Raw genomic sequence first — 20,864 nt, forward strand, 5'->3', positions numbered from 1 at the left:
ATATTTAGATGTACTCTAGAAAAATAGTAATAAGAAAAAAATAATAGTAGTACACACGTATGCATGAAAGCTCCTATGATACATGACAATATAGTTGACATAAATTAGGGTTCAATCTAACTCCCATTTCATTTTCATCCCAGGGTTTCCAAGATCTTCAAAGCAACTTGTGCTAATTGAATCCAAACAAACCCAAATACAAGTATCAATAATCTAATCCATCATTGAAAATTACATACACACAAACCTCGATGCAAACATATAATGATGTCACCACCATTAATGACTTATCGCTCATAACTAGGCTCCAGGAATTCCCAGACGAATACTTGTTCCATAAAAGATTGATGCTTGATGAATTTTAACACGAAATTGTGACAAAAAACTATGGCCTTGAAGGAGTAGGAGATGTCGGAGGCTTGAAATTTGGATACTGCAATAACAAACATAAAGCGAAACAAAAACAAAAACAGTTAGCAGCTTTTAAAGAAAAAAATGGAGTGCTAAAATCGTTTCTTTAATCAAAATCTTTGAAAGGTATTTTGATTTTCATCAGTTTGGATAAAAACAGATTGAAGCTTTTTCTATAATAGTCAAACATTATAGGCAAATATGTGGTGCTTAAAACATTTATTTAATCAGAAAGATTCAGAAGTAAGTAGATTCTTTTTTTTGTTTTGAGTTGAGAAAGATTGAAATCTATCAATAATATATACGACTCTAGTCAGTCAAATTTGCTCTTTTGTCATGTGCTTAAATGTAAAATCCTTTAATTTAAATCATTTTCTTGAAAAACCATTCAAGGGTATTATGTATTTCATCATTTGGGATCCAAACATTGAAACGATATTTACAATGGACGACAGGACGAGTAGGACATTCATGTCGTTTGCACAGATGAAAGATCAAGAGGGAAGTCTGTGTCCCACTTTATTAGGTAGGACAAAAAAATATCATTTTAATCCCACTATCTTAGGGCCCACGATTTTGTCTCAATCCATTTTTTATGAGCGGGACAAAAAATTACACTCCCATCATGTCCCACTTTTTAGATGGGACACAAAACTTTACTTTTTGTCCTACTAACATGAGTCACTGTCAATCTAGTCCAATGCATGTGAAACACAGCGTAACCTGTTATGTCATGCCATCTAATGTCATGTGTTTTGTGGATCCAACGGCTAAAGGTGAATTTAGGAAACTTACATATGGATATGGTGAAAGTGCACGTGGTGGTTTAGACTCCACTTCTTCTTTGACTTCGGTTTTAGGGACAGCGTTGACTGGTGGAGTTGACTCTACTGGTGGTGCTGGTGCTGCTGCTACTGCTTGCACCACTGGTGGAGTTGGCTCTGCTGGTGGTGCTGCTTCTGGTTGTACTTCCAGTGGCGCAGGCGCAGCTTCTGGTTGTACTTCCGGTGGCGCAGAGTTAGTGGACTCCACAACAGCTTCTTCGGTAGCTGTTGTGGCTGCAGGAAGTGATTTGCTAGTCAAGGGTGGTAGAAGAGCTTTCCCAATGTCCTGAATTTTTTTAAATCATTTGGTTATATTCAAAACAAGAAATATATATATATATATATATATATATATATATATATATATATATATATATATATATATATATATATATATATATATATATATATATATATATATATATATATATATATATATATATATAGTTGAAGTACCTTGATATCATTTAGAATATCTTGGGGCCCGATTTTCACAGTCAAGAATTCCTCAACTTCTTTTAGAGTTTTTTTCCGATCCTATCATGGAAAATTTTGTAAACAAATCTTTAAAAAACATAACCTACAAGGGCAAAAATGCAATTTCCAAAAGATTTTGCTTTAAACTAGATGAAAAAAATGACCTCGGCATAGAGTAGCTTCTTGGTGACAAGTTGCACCAATGCAGCAGAACCCAACACCTCGAGTATGGTCTCAACCTGAATTTAGTTAAAATTACACAAACAAAATTCGAAAATCAAAAGGGTTAAATGCAATAAATAGCAATGTACTTTTATTTAGGGTTTTTTTTTCTAATCAAACCATAAAAGTTTCACTCGTTTTTCCAGATTAACCATTTTGAGTAATTTTTTATATCCGGTTTCATTGGTAATTTTCCAAATTAACCATTTTTATATCCGGTTTCATCAGTTCAAAATGGTTAATTATGGTTTGATTGGAAAAAATAGTGTATAAGTAAGCGGTTAATGAAAAATTGTCCAAAATGTAGTGGATTTTTTGTAATTTGGCCTGTATTTGTTGAGTAAATTACACGAATGGTCCCTATGGTTTGGGGTAATTTGCGTGCTTGGTCTCTAACTTATTTTTTTAACTCGGAAGGTCTGTACTGTTTGTTTTTGTTACGTACTTGGTCCCTACTGTTTGTTTTTGTTATCTTACCTAAAAAGACTATTATTTGAATAGGAAAAAATGGTGGGGTAGGTAAGATAAGATGAGGGGGTGGGGTTGGGGGTGTGTTTATTTAAATAAATCAAAAAATCAAGGGCAAAATAGTCTTTTTAGGTAAGACAAGGACCAAACGCGTAACAAAAACCAACAGCAAGGGACCTTCCGAGTTAAAAAAAATAAGTTAGGAACCAAACGCGTAAATTACCCTAAGTCATAGGGACCATTCGTGTAACTTACTCTTATTTGTTTGACAATTTTGTACTTTCAATCTTTTATTACTAGGGCATAATATCTTAAGAACTCTACCAGATTATTATAGCATTATACTTCCAAATTTTTTTTTCTTATTAGAACATTATAAATCTACCCAATTATAACAGTGGTGAAATGGTTTTCTATTTCGATGAGACTGCTATATTTGGAAAGTAAATTTTGCAATACAAAAAAAAAGTTAGATGCTATATCAAACAAATCAAGGAGAGTAGAGTACATTGTTATGAAGCTACTTACCTCGGTAAATGCTAACAAACCTAGTCCAGTAGCCACCGCGAGGCCAAAAATTACGGATACAGCCTCAGAACCATCCTGGAAAGTGGAAACAATTACAATTCAAGATCTTTGCTTACAAAACAACAGGAATTGCAAAATATAGAATTTTTTAAAGAAGAAAATAAAAAACAATAAAATTCGTTTATATGTGAGAATTGAAAGACGTACACCAAGCAAGCCATCGAATGCATCTGTCACACTGCCAAAGTCAAAAGCGAAAGATTTTTGTGGTAATATCCATGGAAGACTGCTGTTCTGTATACAAAATTAACAAATAAAACCATAAAAAAATTTTTTTAATAGATTTCAAGAAATAAAAACAAAATTAAAAGAATGTAATTAACAAACCGCCCATCCACGTGGCCCTTCTGCTCCATCTTTTATAGCGTAAGCAGCTTTGAAGCCATTTACAGTCACCAATTCTGCAACAAGTTCAGAGCTCCCATCGAATCTGGCTTTCAACATACATTTAGCATAAATTTTAGATCTTGAAAACCTAAATCATTTTAAGAAAGATGGGGGAATTCTCAATTCTGCCTTACTTGTCCAAAATAAACAATGTGGTGTTCTCTGGTTCTTTGAATTTCAACGAAAGCTTCTTCAAGAACCCTGGTTTGTCATCACCATTATAAGCAATCCTAATTGGCTTCTTCTTCAAACCCTTAATGTCTGGACTACCCGCTGCCCTAATGTCAGAAGCAGTCCTAATATCAAGCAATTGAGCATTTTCATCATCGCCCAATTTCCCATACGCAATTCTCGCAGTTTCAACCCCCCATGGCTTACTCTTCCCAAATACTTGAGAGAGGATTAACGGCAAAGCTAAAGCGGCGGCGCCACTAGCTAACACCAGAGGATTCGCAGTAGCGAAATTGATTATACCATCGAAAACACCGCTGATATCCAAATCAGGTGCTGAGAATGACGAATCAGAAGTTGTTGATTGATTCAGTGCTTCTTCATACGTAAGTGCTTTTGCGAAAGCAGAATTGAAAACAGAGGATATAAGCACCAGACTACTGCCATGGAATTGGGGTTTTGAGATTTTTAGGTGGTGAATTGTGGGGAACGATGATTGTTTTTTGGGTTCTGGTTTAAGTACGGAAATGGGTTTTAACACAACTGCATTGAGGGCTTCCATAGCATAATCCTTGATGTGAAAGAACTCAAGAACAGATTGATGAAAGTTGGTTAATCACCATGAGAATGTTGTTTTAATTTCTGGGTTGTTCTGGAATCTGGACTCTGGAGGGTATAATATGGGTGGACGTGCTGAGGTGGAAGGAAATTTGAGAAAGGTTCCAATGAATGAGTGACATGTGGCAAGTCAGGATCAGAAGCTTTGATGATCATGTTTTGAGTTATATGGAAGTGTTTTGTATGGTGGAGAAATCGTATCATGCCATGAAGGTGAAAAATGTAGCTTAAAGGGTGTTGACTTTTAACACACAGACTTTATAATCAAAGTTTATAAACGATTAAAATCGATTAAGTTTAATAAAGTAATATACTAATATTTTTTTAATAACTAATTTGTTTGATGCATACATTTCATTACTCTAGGAAAATTTAATCATATCTTAATACGTACTCTCGTTTTTCTTTCTTTATTTATTTTTCTAATTTATAAACAACTTTTTCTTTCGGTAAAAGTTTGTATCGATATGGCGGGTAAAATACAATAAAGTGTGACGTTAATCTTTTTTGAAAGACAAAATTAATTCTTTAAAAGATTATATCTATAGATTTGTATATTATAATATTACTATGCATAACCCGTTAGATTTCTATTGAACAGATGCAAGAAAACCAAAAATATCAAATGCGTATGCATCAAGGTGTTTTGACGTCTAGTTTTTAAGGAAAATTATGATTTGAAAATTAAATATGTTAATTGTTTAAAGTAATAATAATTAGGTAATTGTATATCTATTTCAACGAATAATATATGTAACATTCGAATTTTGATAAGTTTCCCTTTTTGCCCTTTATGCAAAAATTTTACATTTTGGTCCTTTAGCTAGTATGTGGGGCATACTTTAGAATACGCTTGGCGTATTAGCCCAATCTGGATCGCAGGACTCATCCACGTACACAGGGCGTACGTGGAGTACGCAAGGCTGGGACAAATCCTAATTTTTAGGGGTTGTGTCATATTTAAACGACTTAACCCCACCCCATGGACATTATTGACCAGCCTCCACCTCCCTTTACTCTGAAAACGAAACCCTAAGAGCTTTTAGTGAGATTTGAGCTTGAAAAGTGATTTGTTGGTGTTTTGTGGTGAAAAAGCAGAGAGGAACACTTTGAGGAGTAGCTTGAGCTTGTAGAACCAGGATACCTTCTCATTTGCAAGATTTTTGAGGTAAAAAGACTCACATCTTGATGATCATTTGTGTTAGATCTGTTTTATGGAGTCTTGTGTGCATTTTGAAGTCTTTTGTATTAAAGTTGAGCTTTTAATCTACTCCAGAGGCCATGAATGTTAGATCTTAGCTATAATGAGGCCCATAGTTCATAATAATGCAAACTTTATGAATGTTATTGGTCTATGCAAGTATTAAGACCTTTATTAAGATCCCTTTGGAGCCTTGAGTCCCATTAAGACATGAATGGGTGTAAAGTTGCCAACTTTACATGATACGTCACCCTTTAAGACCAGGTCTGAGAGTTTGGCTTGAGGTCTCAACCGATTAAGTGCTTAATTGTGTGGGTTGGCAATCTGGGGTGTACGTTGGGCGTACCAAGTCAGTATGATGCGCGTACTGGGCCCGGATGGAGTACGCTAAGCGTACGAGCTGAGTACGCCCCACGTACTCAGCAAGTGGGCTTTTGGGCTTGGTAATCTTCGGTATTGGGCCATAGTTTGGGTTTGTAAGTTTGGGCCTTTTTGGGCCACTAGACTTTTGTTTCAGGTACTTCTTCTGATAACTGCGGGAAGGCAAAGACGTGATCGTGCACCTCCTCATATTTTTATGATTGATTCTGGGGATACTCTGATGTTTAAACTATTTTGAAAACAAATTGTAATAACTTAATGGTTTATAAATGTTTTAAAAAATTTTAAATTGGCTTGAATTTTATGGGTGTTACAAGTTGATTCTTGAGCATATAGATCCAACAAGATAGACCTGCTTTGTGGCTAGTTGAGCGGGTTAGTATACTTTTATTATATTTTATTTTATTTATTAATTTAGTTAAAAAGTACTACTTCAATGAGCCGCATGCATGCTAGTTTTTAGGCGAGCTAAATATTAGTACATTGACTGTCACTTTATACGACGGTATGATGACAAGTGGATACTTCCAATCATTCACTAGCCAAGGCGGGTTCAAAGCTTTCACTAGAAATATATCTAAAATTCTAGATGAAATTTTCTACTAGAATCATTCGGGTATGGTGAGAATGGAGGATAAGTTGAAATTTGTTCCCATTGTAAACATGTCGCAACAAGAGGGGAAGTTTAGGAGACTATGGTGTCTTTTTTTTTCTTCCATGTTTTTGGAAAAGTTGGTCTCCAACATTCCTTTACAATTATAACAATCACCTAAATATTATGCTATTAATTATCGGCACAAAATGGTTAATATTTTTGGGGGTTCAAGATAAAATGTATCATTGGTAACTAGACTTTAAGATAGATGTATAATAGGTAACAGAGGAATACAAAGCTAACTAACTTAATTTATCTTACAAAATAGACTTTGCGATACTACATTATGGGAAGTGATATTTCCACTTAATAAATTGATTTATCCATTTGAAATGTATGTTTTAATAACTTGTACGATAGCTGCAAAGGTGTTGTACTTTATGTGGATGGATCAAATTATTAAGTGTAAATATCACTTCCCTTTATTTAAATATTATACTTTTAGTTTCCACATATCTAACTAACATAATCCCTAAATATAAAAACACAATCGAAGTCAAAATACAATACCCCAACTCCTAACTAAGCAAATCTCCAACTTCTTATTTGGCCTTTCAAGATCGGCCTAACCAATCGCAAATTGTTATGACCTTTTTCATCACTAACACAACAAATAAACAACATTTTAGTCCATGTGAAAATTTTGAAACAATTGTTTCAGATCAACGAGAATAAGAGAAAAAAAATGAAAAACATCATTATATTTTTGGACAAGCATAAAATTTTCTTCCCGGGTTATTACGGGTCATTGAGGTCCTTATAATCGCTAAACTTCCTCAATCACACTTTGTCATGTGTTGGATTTAATCGAAGAACTTCCACAACAATCGATTGTCATTTGTTTGATTTTACATAATATATATAGATAGTTTGAGCATTCTGTAGGTTCGTAGTACGAATGTCTATGTTCATTGTACAGTAAGTATGTGAGGTTTATAATACTTATGCCAGGTTCCTTTTAAGTTTTTTTTAAACCAAAGTCACTATTAATTTTCCAGAACAAAAATATGATTTTTAAGGATTTATAATGTTCAGTTCGGTTTATAATGTTCAGTTCGGTATAGAATATCATTCCGCAAAGGTTACTACGGACTGATGTTACTTACTGCAGACACACATGAAATTATGAAAAAAAAATCCTTATTTTTGACAAATAACATGAGTTTGTAATACAAAATCGAATCCGCAGTGACGACGAGTCCGCGGAAGCCCTTCTACGAACTCATTGATAGTTTTGGAAACGTCCTTTTTTTAGGACATTTTTTGGAAGTTAAGTGTGTTATTTGGTTTTAGTTAGTTTTTGCAAAATCTCAATCAAAAAAACTATTATTATATATGCTCTTAGTCCGGTCTAATCTAATCACACCTCTATTGTAAAATCTTAGATGTTGCAATCAGTCCATGTGAACTTGTACTACATGTACTAGGCGTACTACATGCATTCTTGATTTTTATTTGTATTATTAGGCCATGTACGATACATGCATCAATATGCTTAATTCAATAAGATATTTCTAAAAAATCATCATCAACGAGCAACAAGTTCAATGTAAACATTAATAAATGTATTTAATGTAATACTCCGTATCTAGTTAAGTCTCATCCGGTCAAAAATCAAAATGATACACAAATTACAGTGAATTGTATCTAACCCTAAACCCTAAATCTTAAACCATAATAGAGAAATGGAATTTGAGGTGAAAATGATTATACATGAATCTAAAACAAAAGATGAGGAGGATATTATAATAAAATTGGATTAAATATTTATCCTAAAGTTTGAAACTAGATGAGATAAGTAAGTTACAAAAGATGGAAAAAATAATCTAAACCTTGACCGATTTCCCAAATGGAAACACCTGCACCCCATGAACGAGCTTCATCCAACCGCATTGCAATCGACATAAGTGATGGGTAGAAGACAACATGTTTCACAATGTTATTATTATTTTCATCAGAATACAAGAAAAAATGCTCCCCACTTTTCTTCTCCCATTGCAATTCAGGCTTATGCTTTTCCAATAAAGAAAGATAGTCTCTTCCAAGAATTGCTCCACCACCCAAACCTCCTTCAAATAACACAAAACACAACCAATTATTCACAATTTATACTGTGTTTAACATATATTGGACTTCGTGTGTTAATACAAAATTGAGTAAGTTATAACTTATACTGATTGTTATGGGTTTGGCTTTGGTCCAACATATATATTTTTTCTTTCTTTTGTTGCAAAATAGTTATCATGAATTCAATTTGTTGCAGTTTTAATCCCTATAACATGTAAAACGGCTATTTTATCCTTATATGTTTGTTGAACTATTGGAAATACCAATGTTGATAAAAAGTTGTTTCAAATTTACTCCTATGGTTACATTTTGTTGCAGTTTTGATCCGTAACCAATGTAAAATGGCTGTTTTGCTCTCATATGACATCTTTTGGGACTAATGCTAATAAAAAGTTGAGTAAATTACAACTTTGGTCCCTGTGCTAGACTGTTTGTTACGAGTTTGATCCAAAAAATAGATTTTGTTGCAAATTTACCCCTGTGGTTTCATTTCGTCCCTAAAATGACTATTTTACCCTTGTATGATATGACACAGACACATACCTCCTTGAAGAACAAAATCATTCCCATAGAAGTTGATGCCTAGAAATATTTTTTGAGACAAATTCTGAGAGCCACCAAGGAGCAGCTGCAAAGTAGAAGTGATCCACTTCAATGGTGCATTGGGACCTGGATTTTGAGGATTTGAGAAGTCATAAGTCATAAGGGAGTAACCATCCACGTCATCACTCAAGCTTTGAAGATCTTCAGGCCCAAAATCATACTCTTGGACCTTATCAGAACGTGGTGGCCCAATAACATATACTAATTGCAGATTCCCCACAGCATGCATGGATTCTCCCAATTTTTTAACAAACTGAAGTGCCTGATTTTGTAAACATATTTAATCAAAATTGGAAATTAAATTTAGAAATCATATACTTCCCCTATTAACTTTTTTACTATAAAAAAGTTTATCAATCAACCAGTTTCCGCATGTGTGGATCATGCAAGACACCATATGCAGCCCATCTTGACCAAGATTCTAGAACAATGCCATCAAAATCCATCTCCCTGTAATGTCAAAAAGACCAAATTAAGTAAAAAGACAAGCATGGAAGTACTAGAATTGGTTGAAACAGCAGAAATGCTTACTTGCATTCGGTTATAATAAGGTCAATTACTTTAGCCCTCTGTTTCTTCTTTTTTAGCATGTCCATAGGAATAGCTTCAAGTACAAATCTAGGTAAAATCTGTCAATAATGAGCCAACATGGAAACAAGAAACAACGAGACGAATTAATTATCATAAATTTTAACACTGGTATGAAAATAGGTGAGGTGAAAGTACCAGAGCATTTCCCTTCATTCGAAGATCTGAAATCCATCCTTTATCAACATTATGTCTTCCTTCCAGGATAAACTCAGCTCCTTGACTACAAGAACACAAGACAAGAGAATGTGAAAATGTGTAACACAGAAGCAAGCTGTTTCAACACAAGGGATGGAGAAGCTAATGGGATTTATGATCATAATCCAATAGTACCTTTTTAGATCATACCACACTGGTGATATATGTGTAATCTTAGAGTTGAACTCTTTTGCCAGATCATATCCCTTTGAATTCCTGCACAATTGAACTGAAGATGTAATTGGGAAAATGAAAAGAAAATCAGTGGTTGATCTAACTATCTAATATCTATCATCTCCAAAATCTACAAACACACATAGATCAAATGAAGTGTCGGTTACCATGGTGTAACGTAAGCTAGCACCGGGTTTGGAAAATGCCGAATTGATGTATTCTCTGAAACTTTTGCATTTTCCTGAATCACTTCATTGATTAACAAACACAAGAAAGATAATGAAATTTACAACTCTTTTGTTCACAACAGAGAGCAATTGTAGAACAGAACGGCAAATTCTTTACGGACGCTTAAAAATTCAGTGGAATTTCATGAACTACTTTATAATTGACCTCTAACGATTTTCTATTTGCTGTTAGAGGATAGAAATTCAGAAAAAAAATTTGAACAATTCAGCTAGTTAAATGCATACAGTGAGGATTTCTTGGTAATTGATGTCAGTCTTCACTAAGCCTCGTTGGTATACGTACGGAAGCGAAGAATCTAGGTCCGTATTCGAAGCGTATAGCATACGGTATACATATGATGAAATGGCAGGAGATACGATCAGGAAGAGTAAAGTGTTGAGCATACTAAGGCGTTTGTTAGGGTTTATGACACGGCTTGAAGAATCCTCGCGATTTGAAGGCACTGAACTGCTTGATCGGCGGTCGGACTTAACCGCTGCTCGCCGGCCTTGTTTTTTCGTCATCGCCGTTTTTCCTCCGATTATTACCGGCAAGATCTACCGATGAGTGAGAAGCGAGAACCCCTTAAACCCCTTTGAGTTTCATACAAAACTGCTCCCTGGACTATTTGTAAATCTGCATATTCATCTTTTAACTTATAATATATGTATTACGATCCATATTGTGATTGTGAATTTGTGACTTTTCTCCTAATCAAGTGTCGATGCCAACATTTACTAATGATTCCATTAAATTCATAAATTTAACATGCGATATTTATAAGAAGGGAGTGATTTATACATAATATTTTTTTTAATTATATATAACAATTTATATTTTAGAAGGTTGTATCATACAACTATATAAAACATAAATTATTATGTATGAATAAAAAAAAATATTGTATACAAATCATCACCCTTGTAAGAATATGCATCTCAACAAGTATATAGAAATATAGAATGATCCTCTTAATTTTTTATCAAGTTGGTTATGAAATAAATATCTATTTAGATAATAATTTTCATTCAGTGGTTAAATGAAAGTGAAAAGAATTACTAACTATATGGTAATATTTTAATTTATTTGTTATTGTGTCTTTTATTACGCTGTCTCATAATCCTATGTGTCTTGAGTCTCGACCTTAATATGTTAGTCTTAGAACAAGTTCTCTATGATTCGTTATGAATCTTATGAATGGTACACAAATCTTTTAACTAGGTTACGAACTTAATTAGTTCTAGTATTGTCATTTGTCGCACTCTTGATCCATAAAATATTGTATACAAGGATAAGGGGCCATATGTGCGAGTTTCATAAATAGAGGGTCTAATTTTGTACAAAATGCAATTTTTAATAAATCGGTAATATACCTCAAATCTAGTTTCATGACTCATCATGAGGAAGATAAGGCGAGAGCAATCACATAAACCCCACATCAACGTGTTCAGATTTTATAAACCCTAATCCCAAATCGTACACGGTAGCCTGTAAGTCCTTATTTCATCAATCTCTCTCCCTCGCTGCGTATATATTGCAAGGTTTTAGCTTTCCAATGATAGCTACATATCTGCATGACGAATTTCTTCTGTGATTTGCTAAAGTTATTGCAATTTTGACCTCAAATGGCATCATCTCTTACCACTTTACCTTTCTTCATATTACACCAAACATCTCGAATTCAAAAACCTAGATTTTCCTTGGAGAATCCTGTTTCAGTTTCTAAAACACCACTTGAAAAGACACCGTTTTTAGGGAAGAGTTTGAATTTACAAGCGGGGAGTTTCGGCGGTAATTTTGGGAAAAACCATGTCCGTATTTCTCCGATTCAAGCAATAGTGAAGAGGAGGAAAGAGCTTCCTTTCGATAACGTGATTCAACGAGACAAGAAGCTGAAACTAGTTATGAAAATCAGAAAAATCTTACTGAGTCAACCCGATAGAGTTATGCAACTTCGTGATTTAGGTAGGTTTAGAAAAGCATTAGGGCTTCAAAAACGCAGACGCTTCATCGCACTGTTGAGAAAGTTTCCTGGTGTATTTGAGATCGAAGAAGAAGGGGTTTACTCCCTCAGATTCAAACTAACACCTGAAGCCGAAAGATTATATCTTGAAGAAATGAAGGTCAGAAACGAAATGGAAGATCTATTAGTTGTTAAACTAAGAAAACTACTAATGATGTCATTAGACAAACGAATCCTTGTAGAAAAGATAGCTCATTTGAAGAACGATCTTGGCCTTCCATTAGAGTTCCGTGACACAATCTGTCAAAGGTACCCACAGTACTTTAGAGTTGTAAGAACCGATAGAGGCCCATCTTTAGAGCTAACACATTGGGACCCTGAACTTGCAGTCTCATTTCAAGAGCTTGAAGAAGAAGATAAACTAGCCAAAGAAGCAGAAAAGAGAGATTTAATCATTGATAGACCACCAAAGTTCAACAGAGTGAGACTTCCAAAGGGTCTTCAACTTTCAAAAGGTGAAATGAGACGTATTTCTCAATTCAGAGACATGCCTTTCATCTCACCTTATTCAGATTTTTCCTCATTAAGACCTGGTAGTGCTGAAAAAGAAAAACATGCTTGTGCTGTTGTACACGAGATATTGAGTCTTACAGTTGAAAAAAGAACTTTAGTTGACCATTTGACTCATTTTCGTGAAGAGTTTAGATTCAGTCAACAACTTAGAGGGATGCTTATAAGACACCCTGATATGTTTTATGTGTCTTTAAAAGGAGACCGTGATTCTGTGTTTTTAAGAGACGCGTATCGTGATTCACAATTGGTTGATAAAAATCGGTTGTTGATTATTAAAGAGAAGCTTCGTGCTTTGGTTTCTGTTCAGAGGTTTAGAGGGCGTGTGGTGAAAAGTGATGAGGGTGATGGTGGTGATGAAGAGGATGAGGTGGAAGAAGAGGATTGGTCGGATCTTGATGAGTTGGTGAGTAATGAAATGGATGATGATGATGATGATGATGATGGTGATGATGATATGCCTCCTGATTTTGATGAAGATGATGAAAATGTGAAAATGAGTCAAGGGAAAGAAGCGAATCAAGATGAAGAAAAAGTTCTTGATCCTGTGTTTCCAGATGGAAAGCCAAGAGAAAGATGGTAAATTTTGATATTGTGTTGCTTTATACATGGATTTGAGTCATAAGGGGGCAAAAAGGTGACTTGTTTGTAATGAGAGGGCAAATACGTAATTTTCATTTGTTGTGAAGCTGAGTGGCGTTGATGTACTAGGGGCACTTTCTGTTTTCCTCTCAATGCTACATGTAAGGTTCTACAAATGGCTATGAAACTATAAATTGGATTATTTGTGGTATTCTTTGTAGTGTTTATTGGAAATTGGAGTGTATTGTATGTTCTTGTTTTAAAGAAATTTGTTAGATCAGATAGAGAAAAAAAAAAAAAAAACGTCTTGGATTGTTGGATCTTGTGGGATTTGGATGGAATTGGAATTGGTTTCCAATCTTGCTTTTGATTGTGAATAAGTAGGGAATTGGTTTTTACTGAAATTCACAAAATCCTTTGAAACGGTGGATTTCAACATTCAATTTTACAACCCATGGAATTTAATTTACCGCATTTACTTATTGTTTAATATGATTGGTTCGTTTTTTGTTGTTTGTTGGTATTAAAGAATACATTACTCTATCATCTCAACCAAGCTTTTTTGTTTCTATTTCATACTTATTCTTGTTGTGGCGACGGATAAAAGGGGATGAAATTGTTTTGCATTCACCATGTTTTGTATGTATTTTAATGGAATGAGATCTAGCATCATAATTATTTGTTAGGCAAAGCTAGTTTGCAACTAGTTGAATTAAATGTAATTGAAATGCCATATTCCCAACATGTTTGAAAACTTTTTGGGTGTATGGATTAAAGATATGGTTGCAATTTTAGATGCCTCTCCCATTGACATTTGAAACCCTAGTAAATTACATGAATGGTCCCTATGACTTAGGTAATTTGCACGTTTGATCCCTAATTTATTTTTTTAACGCAGAAGGTATCTACTGTTTGTTTTTGTTACGCGTTTGGTCCCTGTTTTACCTAAAAAGACTATTGTTGTCATTGATTTTTTTAATTTATTTAAATAAACATACCCTCAACCACACCCCCTCATCTTACCTTACTTATCCCACAATTTTCCTATTCAAATAATAGTATTTTTAGGTAAGACATGGACCAAACACATAACAAAAACAAACAGTAGAGACCTTCCGAATTAAAATAATAAGTTAGGGATAAACACGCAAACTACCCCAAACCATAGGGACCATTAATGTAATTTACTCCAAAGATTTTGTTCCAAATTTGAGATATGAAGATTAGGAGCATTACCATTGGATGCCTTGATGCTCTTGGTCCTATGCTACTTTGGGGTTGAATTCACCGTGAAGACCTTGTTTTTTTTGCCAATTTACGAAAATGCTAAAAGTCCATATAAGGCAAAAAAATGTAATGACACATGTTTTCTTTTATCCACTGCCAAGTTTTAGATAAGATCTTTTAGATGTTTTATTCTCCACCCACAAGGAATTGACTTTGTGCAACAAAGTCAAACCCCACCTACATCAATCCTAACCTCCTATAAAAGGCCAATGGCCAAGCCATTCCAAATTCAAACATCCACGGTGTAGTGTGTAGATTATTGGGTTCACTTGAGGCAAAAGTTGTTAACTCTCCCTCAAGGGCTTCTCATTTGCCTTCCTATTTCACACATTTGTGGCGTTGTGTGTGTAAATTATGGCACAATAGAAGCTCTTCGAAGGAGGGACGACAAATTTGGTCTTATAGATTTGATATTTTGTTCTTGGTATAATTCATTGTGCAAGAGCAAATGAATCTATATTCTTGTTTTATTTTAACTTTATATTGTTGACGGATTGTTCGATCCACTATCTTTTCTAATGAAACAAACATTTTTATTGTCTTTTATTGTTTATAAGGACAACATAAGCATCATTTATTGAGTTGAAGACTCTTTATTTCGGACGATCTCGTCACTCGCCAACATCATATCAATGTTAATTATTGGATTTTCTTATCACGTGTCTTGTTATATCCATCATCGTGTATGAAGCGGTCAAATGCATCAATGGACAAACTAATGTCGTAAGTTCATTATTGATTGGATATTATACTTAACTGTTCTTCATGTATGTATTTTGGCATTTTTTATTGTATCATATCTTACATGGCAATGGTTTTTAACATAATAACTTACTTACACATATATGGTGTTATTTAAAACCTAGATTGCTTCTCAATCCAACTCGAGAATGGATGCATAACGCCGATCAAATAAGGAAATCTAGGCCATGTCTTCTTCCTCTTACCTATCTAAATCAAATATGGAGGTGCATTCTCAATATCCTTGTGATTGAGGATTACAATCACGAATTAGGACCTCTTTGTATAGGATAACCCTACACCAAGGTTTAAAGTTGCACCTAATTTTGTGGTAAATGTTTTTCCATTAACTGTTAGACTGAAGCAATAAATGTTATGAACCCTATTTGCTTGTTAATATTTATGTAGGATCCAAAGAAAAAAATGCTACTTTGTTGAATGTTTTGATCCAAAACTTCCAAATGAGTCATATGAAGTTGAAGAGGATGAAGTGGTAATTTTGAACTAAAGATACATAAATGCGTATAGGATCAACTATCAAGATAGACCAGGAAGCTAAGGGTGTTATAAAGAAATTGGAGAATATTAAGGTTGAACTTAATAAACATTTCTTTGATAAAAATGCTTATTAGCTTATGTAATTATAAAAAATTTAAAAATGTTTAGTTAACTATGTGATGACAAAAAGCTATAGGATGATAATTATTTTCTTCAAATGTTTGGATTAACTTATATATGTCAAATGGCCAAAAAGATATACTTACATATTTAGAACTATTTAATATTTTTATATATAATATTTTATGTAAAAATATTAAGTTATAAGCTAAAAGGGTTAGATTTTAATGAAGATATTATAGTTTTTTTTTTCATCTTTATAAGTTATAAGATGTTTTAAAAAATCAAAATATTGTGAATTATGAAAAATAACTTTTTAGGGTGGTAAAAAACTATTTTCAAAAGTTTTAATATTTTTATTAATTTTTCAAATATATTTTAAAGTTTTGACTTTTTAAAAAGCTAATAAATCAATAAAACCCTTTTTCAAATTCAATCTTGAACTAGTTTAATTTATTTGTGGCTTAGGTAGTTTGCCTCACTTGGCATGAATCAGTAGTAAAGTTTGTTGACCATTTTCATAAAGTTTCTTGAGTTTTAATTTTGTTTGTGGTTTAGGTAGTTTGCCTCACTTGGCATGAATCAAATAGTAACGTTTGTTGACCATTTTAATGAAGTTTCTTGAGAATTGTTATGAAGTTTTTTGACATTTAAAATAGTTCAATAACATATGTCATGGACATACATGAATAAGATGAACCATTTTATTTCTATTCACTGGCATGATGATAATGTATGCATAAAATGTACCAAAATATACGAAAAGATGTTTATAAAACAAAATTTGTACTTTCTTAAGGTATCATATTGTTCATGCTTGTCTAAGTATTTTGTAGGGATTGTTATTTCAAGAGACAAAATTGACCTAAAAAATTGAATCTTGTTTTATATGCACAATAGTTGATTAAGTAAATATAACTATATAGACTATTTCAGGTGTAAGACGTGCTTTGTTTAAATAACGTTAATTACAAAATTTGATTAAATAACGTTAATTATGTATATATTTTTGTAACGAAAATAGTTTTAGTTACAAAAATATTGTTTGGTTAACTTGCTAAATGCTAAGGCTTATATATTATGCCATAAAACTGAAAAAATGTAGTAAATATTAAAGTAAAACAAAAAACAGTTGTGAACGTTATTCCATTAAGACTGTGTTTGGCGCTCCACAACTAGTTTATTTTTCAAGTTTTTTTATTTTGTCGTGTTTGGCAAGCTAAAAGGTAGCTTATAAGCTGGTTTTTTGAAAACCTATTTAGACTATCTTTCTAGGAGATTTTTAAAAATTTTCCAAATATACCCCTTAATTAATTATAAAAATAAATACTTTTTTTTTGAAAGAGAGGAAACAAATACTCTTAAATGTAATGTTCTTTTATGTAATTTTATATATTTTAGCTATTTTTATTAAACGTTATTTTTTATTAGTTAGTTTTTCAACGGTCAGCTACTTTTTTATTTAACAATTAGTTTTTCAGCTAACAGCTAATTTTTCTGCTAATACGCAGCATAAAAATAACCTCAAGTTTTCTAAGGAATTTTATTTTAGAGAAAGTAGCAAACGGTTGAAAAAATAAAACTAAAAATTACAGGGTAAAACCTTAAAAGAATAAAACAAAAAGAATAAAACCTTAAAAATTTATAAATTTAATGATTTTCTTGAATCTTGACAATATCTTTGCTTTTAACCTCATCTTTTACATCACACCCCTCCATTTCTTCATCGCCTCCTGCTTCCATCGATCTCTCCCATCACCTTCCTCAGATCACTCCGTCGCATCGACCACCAGTCCACCACCAACGTTAACCTGCATCGACTTTGCAACTTTATTATTCTATCAGTGCTTTTTTCGGATTATTTACAGTGGCAAGCATCGACCACAATTATTTCATCGCCTCCTCTTTCCATCGTCACCTCATCATCTTCCTCAGCTCACTACGCCTCATCGACCACCACCACCACCGGTAACCTCCGCATCGACCAGGTAGTTTTCATTCTCTGTACTTTTTTCGTTTTAAGTCATTTTGTATGAGCTTGGACTTTTTTTTATTGGCATTACTACAGGTCATTTGATTGAATTGCTTGAAAATTTTTGATTTTTCATTTTCCTAAAGCTCTTACTCTTGCTGTTCTCTAATCTCTACTGGTTCGAGGTTATGTGGCTAGTTTATATAGATGCAAAGCAACCGTTTGATGAAATGTCTGAAAGAAATTACAAAAAGATAGTTTTCTTCTGTCATGAATTTTGTTTTCTCAAGTTTCATTGGGTTGCAACAGTTTGAGATCGACGATGGTTTCGCTCAAAATGGAAGACATGTCTCTGCCTACACTCTTCGAGCAGGCTCATAAAATTCACCTTCTCGCAACCGATTCTGCCGTTGACAAGGTGTGTATTCATACATATATCTTCTTCTTCTTCTTGTTCATATACATATATGTGTATATTATGTTATGGGATCATAATTTTTCGTTATTTATAGGAGACATTGAGAAAGGGCTGCGAAGCATTACAACAGTGCGAGGAAATGATTAGCAAATTAGGGTTATTTTCAGCTAACGAGACTAAGGAAGATATCAGTACTACAAATCTCAAATATATTCTGGTAAATACTAGTTTGTATCATTATCATCATCATTACCTTGTTTGTTCTTCATATAGAACTTATGTGCTTGTGCTGTTTTGTTATTTCGTAGATTTTATGTCATATTCTTCAAAGTTAGCTTCATGCGTTGTTGGATCAATTGATCAATGATACAACTTAGTCTCTTTTTTTTGGTTGTTTCTCAATCAACTCCATGAAAAAGATAGAGCTCTTTGCTCTCATTTTTGTGTTGTATATACAATAGCAAGACTTGTCTTTTTGTAAGATTGTTTATAGGGTTTTGAAGTTGGGTTGTTATGGGAACAGGTGCCATTTTATATTGCTGAATTGATAGAGAAAAGTGGGCATGATGACAGGATAGAAAATTTGAAGGTTTCACAGTCTAAGATAAAGGTATTGTTATTATCAATTTAAGATATGTTTATATACATAATGCATACCCACACGACATACCTAACTTTGAATGTATAGGAATTTCTTGCATTCTGTGATGCAATGGAGCTTGTACCTGAAGATGAATTGGAAACACATAGTGTTGTAGATAGAAGGGCTAAGAAGGTAATATAGCTTTACCTCCTACTAATTAAATAAGTAACTGTTTTAGAAATATAAAGATTTAGTTGGGTGATTGTAGATTGCTAGGTTTAAGAGGCAACGTGCTGCAGAGTCAAAACTATTAGAATTAAAGGAACGCAAAGAACGACGTGGGCGTTCAACTAAAGCTGCAGCCCCCCTTTCTACATCTACTCTTTCTCCTAGGGATGATGATAATGATGATGATGATGATGATGATGTGCTTGATGATGATGAGGAAAGGGAGGTGGGTTTTAGACACATTTTTAGTTCCTGAACGCACTCGATTGATTATGTTAACGTTTGAAATTTTGTGAATTTTAAATTTGTAGGCATGGCTTACAACAATCTCATTGGCTATCTGTAAGGTTAGTGACTTAGTGTCAATGTGTCATGTGATGTGGTGAAACAGATTTTTGCTTCAATTTGTTTATTCACACCTTTTCATTTTCTTTTATAGGCTTTGGATCTAATCGAAATGCTGAAGAAAGAGGAGGAGATGCTTTCGGCAATAAAGGAAAAGCAAGCGCAAGTACGGAGGAATATTTCCCAAAAAGATAAAATCTCCATCTTCTTTATTAATAATATTAATATTATTGTTATTTGTAGGAAGGAGGTATTGAAATTTCGGAGGCTATTCTGGAGGAACGCGCGAAAACCGTACAAGACTGGCATCGAAACGCTGCTGCTCGTGCTCGATACATGAAACCAGCAACACCAATAACATGTGCTACTTTTGCTCAGGATGTTTTGGAGGGAAGAGCAAATGTATCACAGCCACACGATCATAAACACCAACAACCACTCTTGTTTGGGCCCGCTAGTCTCGTGGGTGGTGGAAGTCTTCTAACAAATGATAGAGAAAGGATTGCTGCACAAGTTTTCCAACCTGGTCACAGGTATCATCACTTTGTAAAATTCTCATGTCACTTCTATACTTCAAAAAAAAAAAACGTTTTAATCAGTAAGGGGTTGTTTGATAGTTGCTGAATAATGCTTTTGTTTGTTTTAAGATTGCCAACAATGAGCATAGAAGAAGCTGGGATGAAGGAGATGGATATGATGAATAAATGGCAAGAGAGGACTGCGAAGATGATAGAGGAAGCGAATTCTTCGTGGCATAACGACAAGTGGAAGCCGAGAGCAGGTGGTGGAGATGATGAAGATGATGATGATGATGATGAGGACAGGGCAAGGGCTTTTGATGATTGGAAAGATGACAACCCTCGAGGTGCGGGAAATTCAAAGCTAACTCCTTGTGGCTGATGTGTCGTTGTGTCATTGGATGAGGTTACTTTTGTGTAGAATGATGAAGAGTGTAAGAGATTATGATGCATCACAAACTTGTATTTTCAAAACTGTTTTTTAAAATGAGAAATTAAATATCCTCTTACTTTTTGTTCCTATATATCTTCCTACCCAATGAAATGGTGACATGTGTAACATTTAATGTTCATTTAATGATATTTTAGGATACTAATATGACATATGTTATCATTTAAATGGGTAGGAGGATATGTAGGATCAAAAGGTAGGAGGATATTTAATTTCTCTTTTTAAATAGCCATATGTTTTTTCCCCTTTTTTTGCAATAAGTAGTTATATGGTTGAAATTGATAAGGAAATGAAGAAAGTTGAAATGGGAGAAGGAAATACTGCAGA

At 33.8% G+C, this 20,864-nt stretch overlaps 4 protein-coding genes across 4 annotated transcripts; 2 read left to right on the forward strand and 2 right to left on the reverse strand.

Moving 5' to 3' along the window:
* Nucleotides 1-9: 9 nt before the first annotated feature.
* Nucleotides 10-4,214, reverse strand: LOC111902919 (rhodanese-like domain-containing protein 4, chloroplastic). Its single transcript, XM_023898729.3, has 8 exons — nucleotides 3,512-4,214; nucleotides 3,318-3,420; nucleotides 3,138-3,224; nucleotides 2,931-3,005; nucleotides 1,877-1,951; nucleotides 1,692-1,772; nucleotides 1,207-1,521; nucleotides 10-433 (listed from the first exon to the last, which is right to left on the reverse strand). Exons 1-8 carry the CDS (start codon nucleotides 4,108-4,110, stop codon nucleotides 386-388), a joined length of 1,383 nt encoding a protein of 460 aa, XP_023754497.1. The 5' UTR covers nucleotides 4,111-4,214; the 3' UTR covers nucleotides 10-385.
* A 3,909-nt stretch (nucleotides 4,215-8,123) lies between these two features.
* On the reverse strand, nucleotides 8,124-10,881 carry LOC111902917 (uncharacterized). Its single transcript, XM_023898727.3, has 8 exons — nucleotides 10,507-10,881; nucleotides 10,201-10,274; nucleotides 9,995-10,075; nucleotides 9,800-9,884; nucleotides 9,605-9,702; nucleotides 9,436-9,523; nucleotides 9,014-9,335; nucleotides 8,124-8,472 (listed from the first exon to the last, which is right to left on the reverse strand). The coding sequence occupies exons 1-8, from the start codon at nucleotides 10,783-10,785 to the stop codon at nucleotides 8,207-8,209; spliced, it is 1,293 nt and encodes a 430-aa protein (XP_023754495.1). The 5' UTR covers nucleotides 10,786-10,881; the 3' UTR covers nucleotides 8,124-8,206.
* A 767-nt stretch (nucleotides 10,882-11,648) lies between these two features.
* LOC111902916 (protein WHAT'S THIS FACTOR 1 homolog, chloroplastic) lies at nucleotides 11,649-13,587 on the forward strand. The gene has a single exon (XM_023898726.3). The coding sequence runs from the start codon at nucleotides 11,887-11,889 to the stop codon at nucleotides 13,375-13,377; it is 1,491 nt and encodes a 496-aa protein (XP_023754494.1). The 5' UTR covers nucleotides 11,649-11,886; the 3' UTR covers nucleotides 13,378-13,587.
* Nucleotides 13,588-17,660: 4,073 nt separating this feature from the next.
* Nucleotides 17,661-20,608, forward strand: LOC111902915 (PP2A regulatory subunit TAP46). The gene is made up of 10 exons (XM_023898725.1): nucleotides 17,661-18,010; nucleotides 18,304-18,412; nucleotides 18,507-18,629; nucleotides 18,936-19,022; nucleotides 19,101-19,187; nucleotides 19,264-19,449; nucleotides 19,535-19,570; nucleotides 19,663-19,734; nucleotides 19,812-20,101; nucleotides 20,216-20,608. The coding sequence occupies exons 1-10, from the start codon at nucleotides 17,676-17,678 to the stop codon at nucleotides 20,466-20,468; spliced, it is 1,578 nt and encodes a 525-aa protein (XP_023754493.1). The 5' UTR covers nucleotides 17,661-17,675; the 3' UTR covers nucleotides 20,469-20,608.
* Nucleotides 20,609-20,864: the final 256 nt, after the last annotated feature.

The sequence above is a fragment of the Lactuca sativa genome, chromosome 3, assembly GCF_002870075.4.
Source record: "Lactuca sativa cultivar Salinas chromosome 3, Lsat_Salinas_v11, whole genome shotgun sequence".
Classification (NCBI taxonomy): domain Eukaryota; kingdom Viridiplantae; phylum Streptophyta; class Magnoliopsida; order Asterales; family Asteraceae; genus Lactuca; species Lactuca sativa.

Excerpts from the sequence above, each read along its gene's own strand:
- LOC111902916 (XM_023898726.3), top strand. The coding sequence starts at position 11,887 with ATGGCATCATCTCTTACCACTTTACCTTTCTTCATATTACACCAAACA.
- LOC111902915 (XM_023898725.1), top strand. The coding sequence starts at position 17,676 with ATGATTTTCTTGAATCTTGACAATATCTTTGCTTTTAACCTCATCTTT. Across the intron at positions 18,413-18,506 it reads CCGATTCTGCCGTTGACAAG|GAGACATTGAGAAAGGGCTG; the intron begins GTGTGTATTCAT and ends CGTTATTTATAG. Across the intron at positions 18,630-18,935 it reads CAAATCTCAAATATATTCTG|GTGCCATTTTATATTGCTGA; the intron begins GTAAATACTAGT and ends TTATGGGAACAG.
- LOC111902917 (XM_023898727.3), bottom strand. The coding sequence starts at position 10,785 with ATGACGAAAAAACAAGGCCGGCGAGCAGCGGTTAAGTCCGACCGCCGA. Across the intron at positions 9,703-9,799 it reads GAATGAAGGGAAATGCTCTG|ATTTTACCTAGATTTGTACT; the intron begins GTACTTTCACCT and ends CATTATTGACAG. Across the intron at positions 8,473-9,013 it reads TGATTTTGTTCTTCAAGGAG|GAGGTTTGGGTGGTGGAGCA; the intron begins GTATGTGTCTGT and ends TGTTATTTGAAG.
- LOC111902919 (XM_023898729.3), bottom strand. The coding sequence starts at position 4,110 with ATGGAAGCCCTCAATGCAGTTGTGTTAAAACCCATTTCCGTACTTAAA. Across the intron at positions 3,421-3,511 it reads ACATTGTTTATTTTGGACAA|ATTCGATGGGAGCTCTGAAC; the intron begins GTAAGGCAGAAT and ends GTTGAAAGCCAG. Across the intron at positions 1,522-1,691 it reads ATATTCTAAATGATATCAAG|GACATTGGGAAAGCTCTTCT; the intron begins GTACTTCAACTA and ends AAAAAAATTCAG.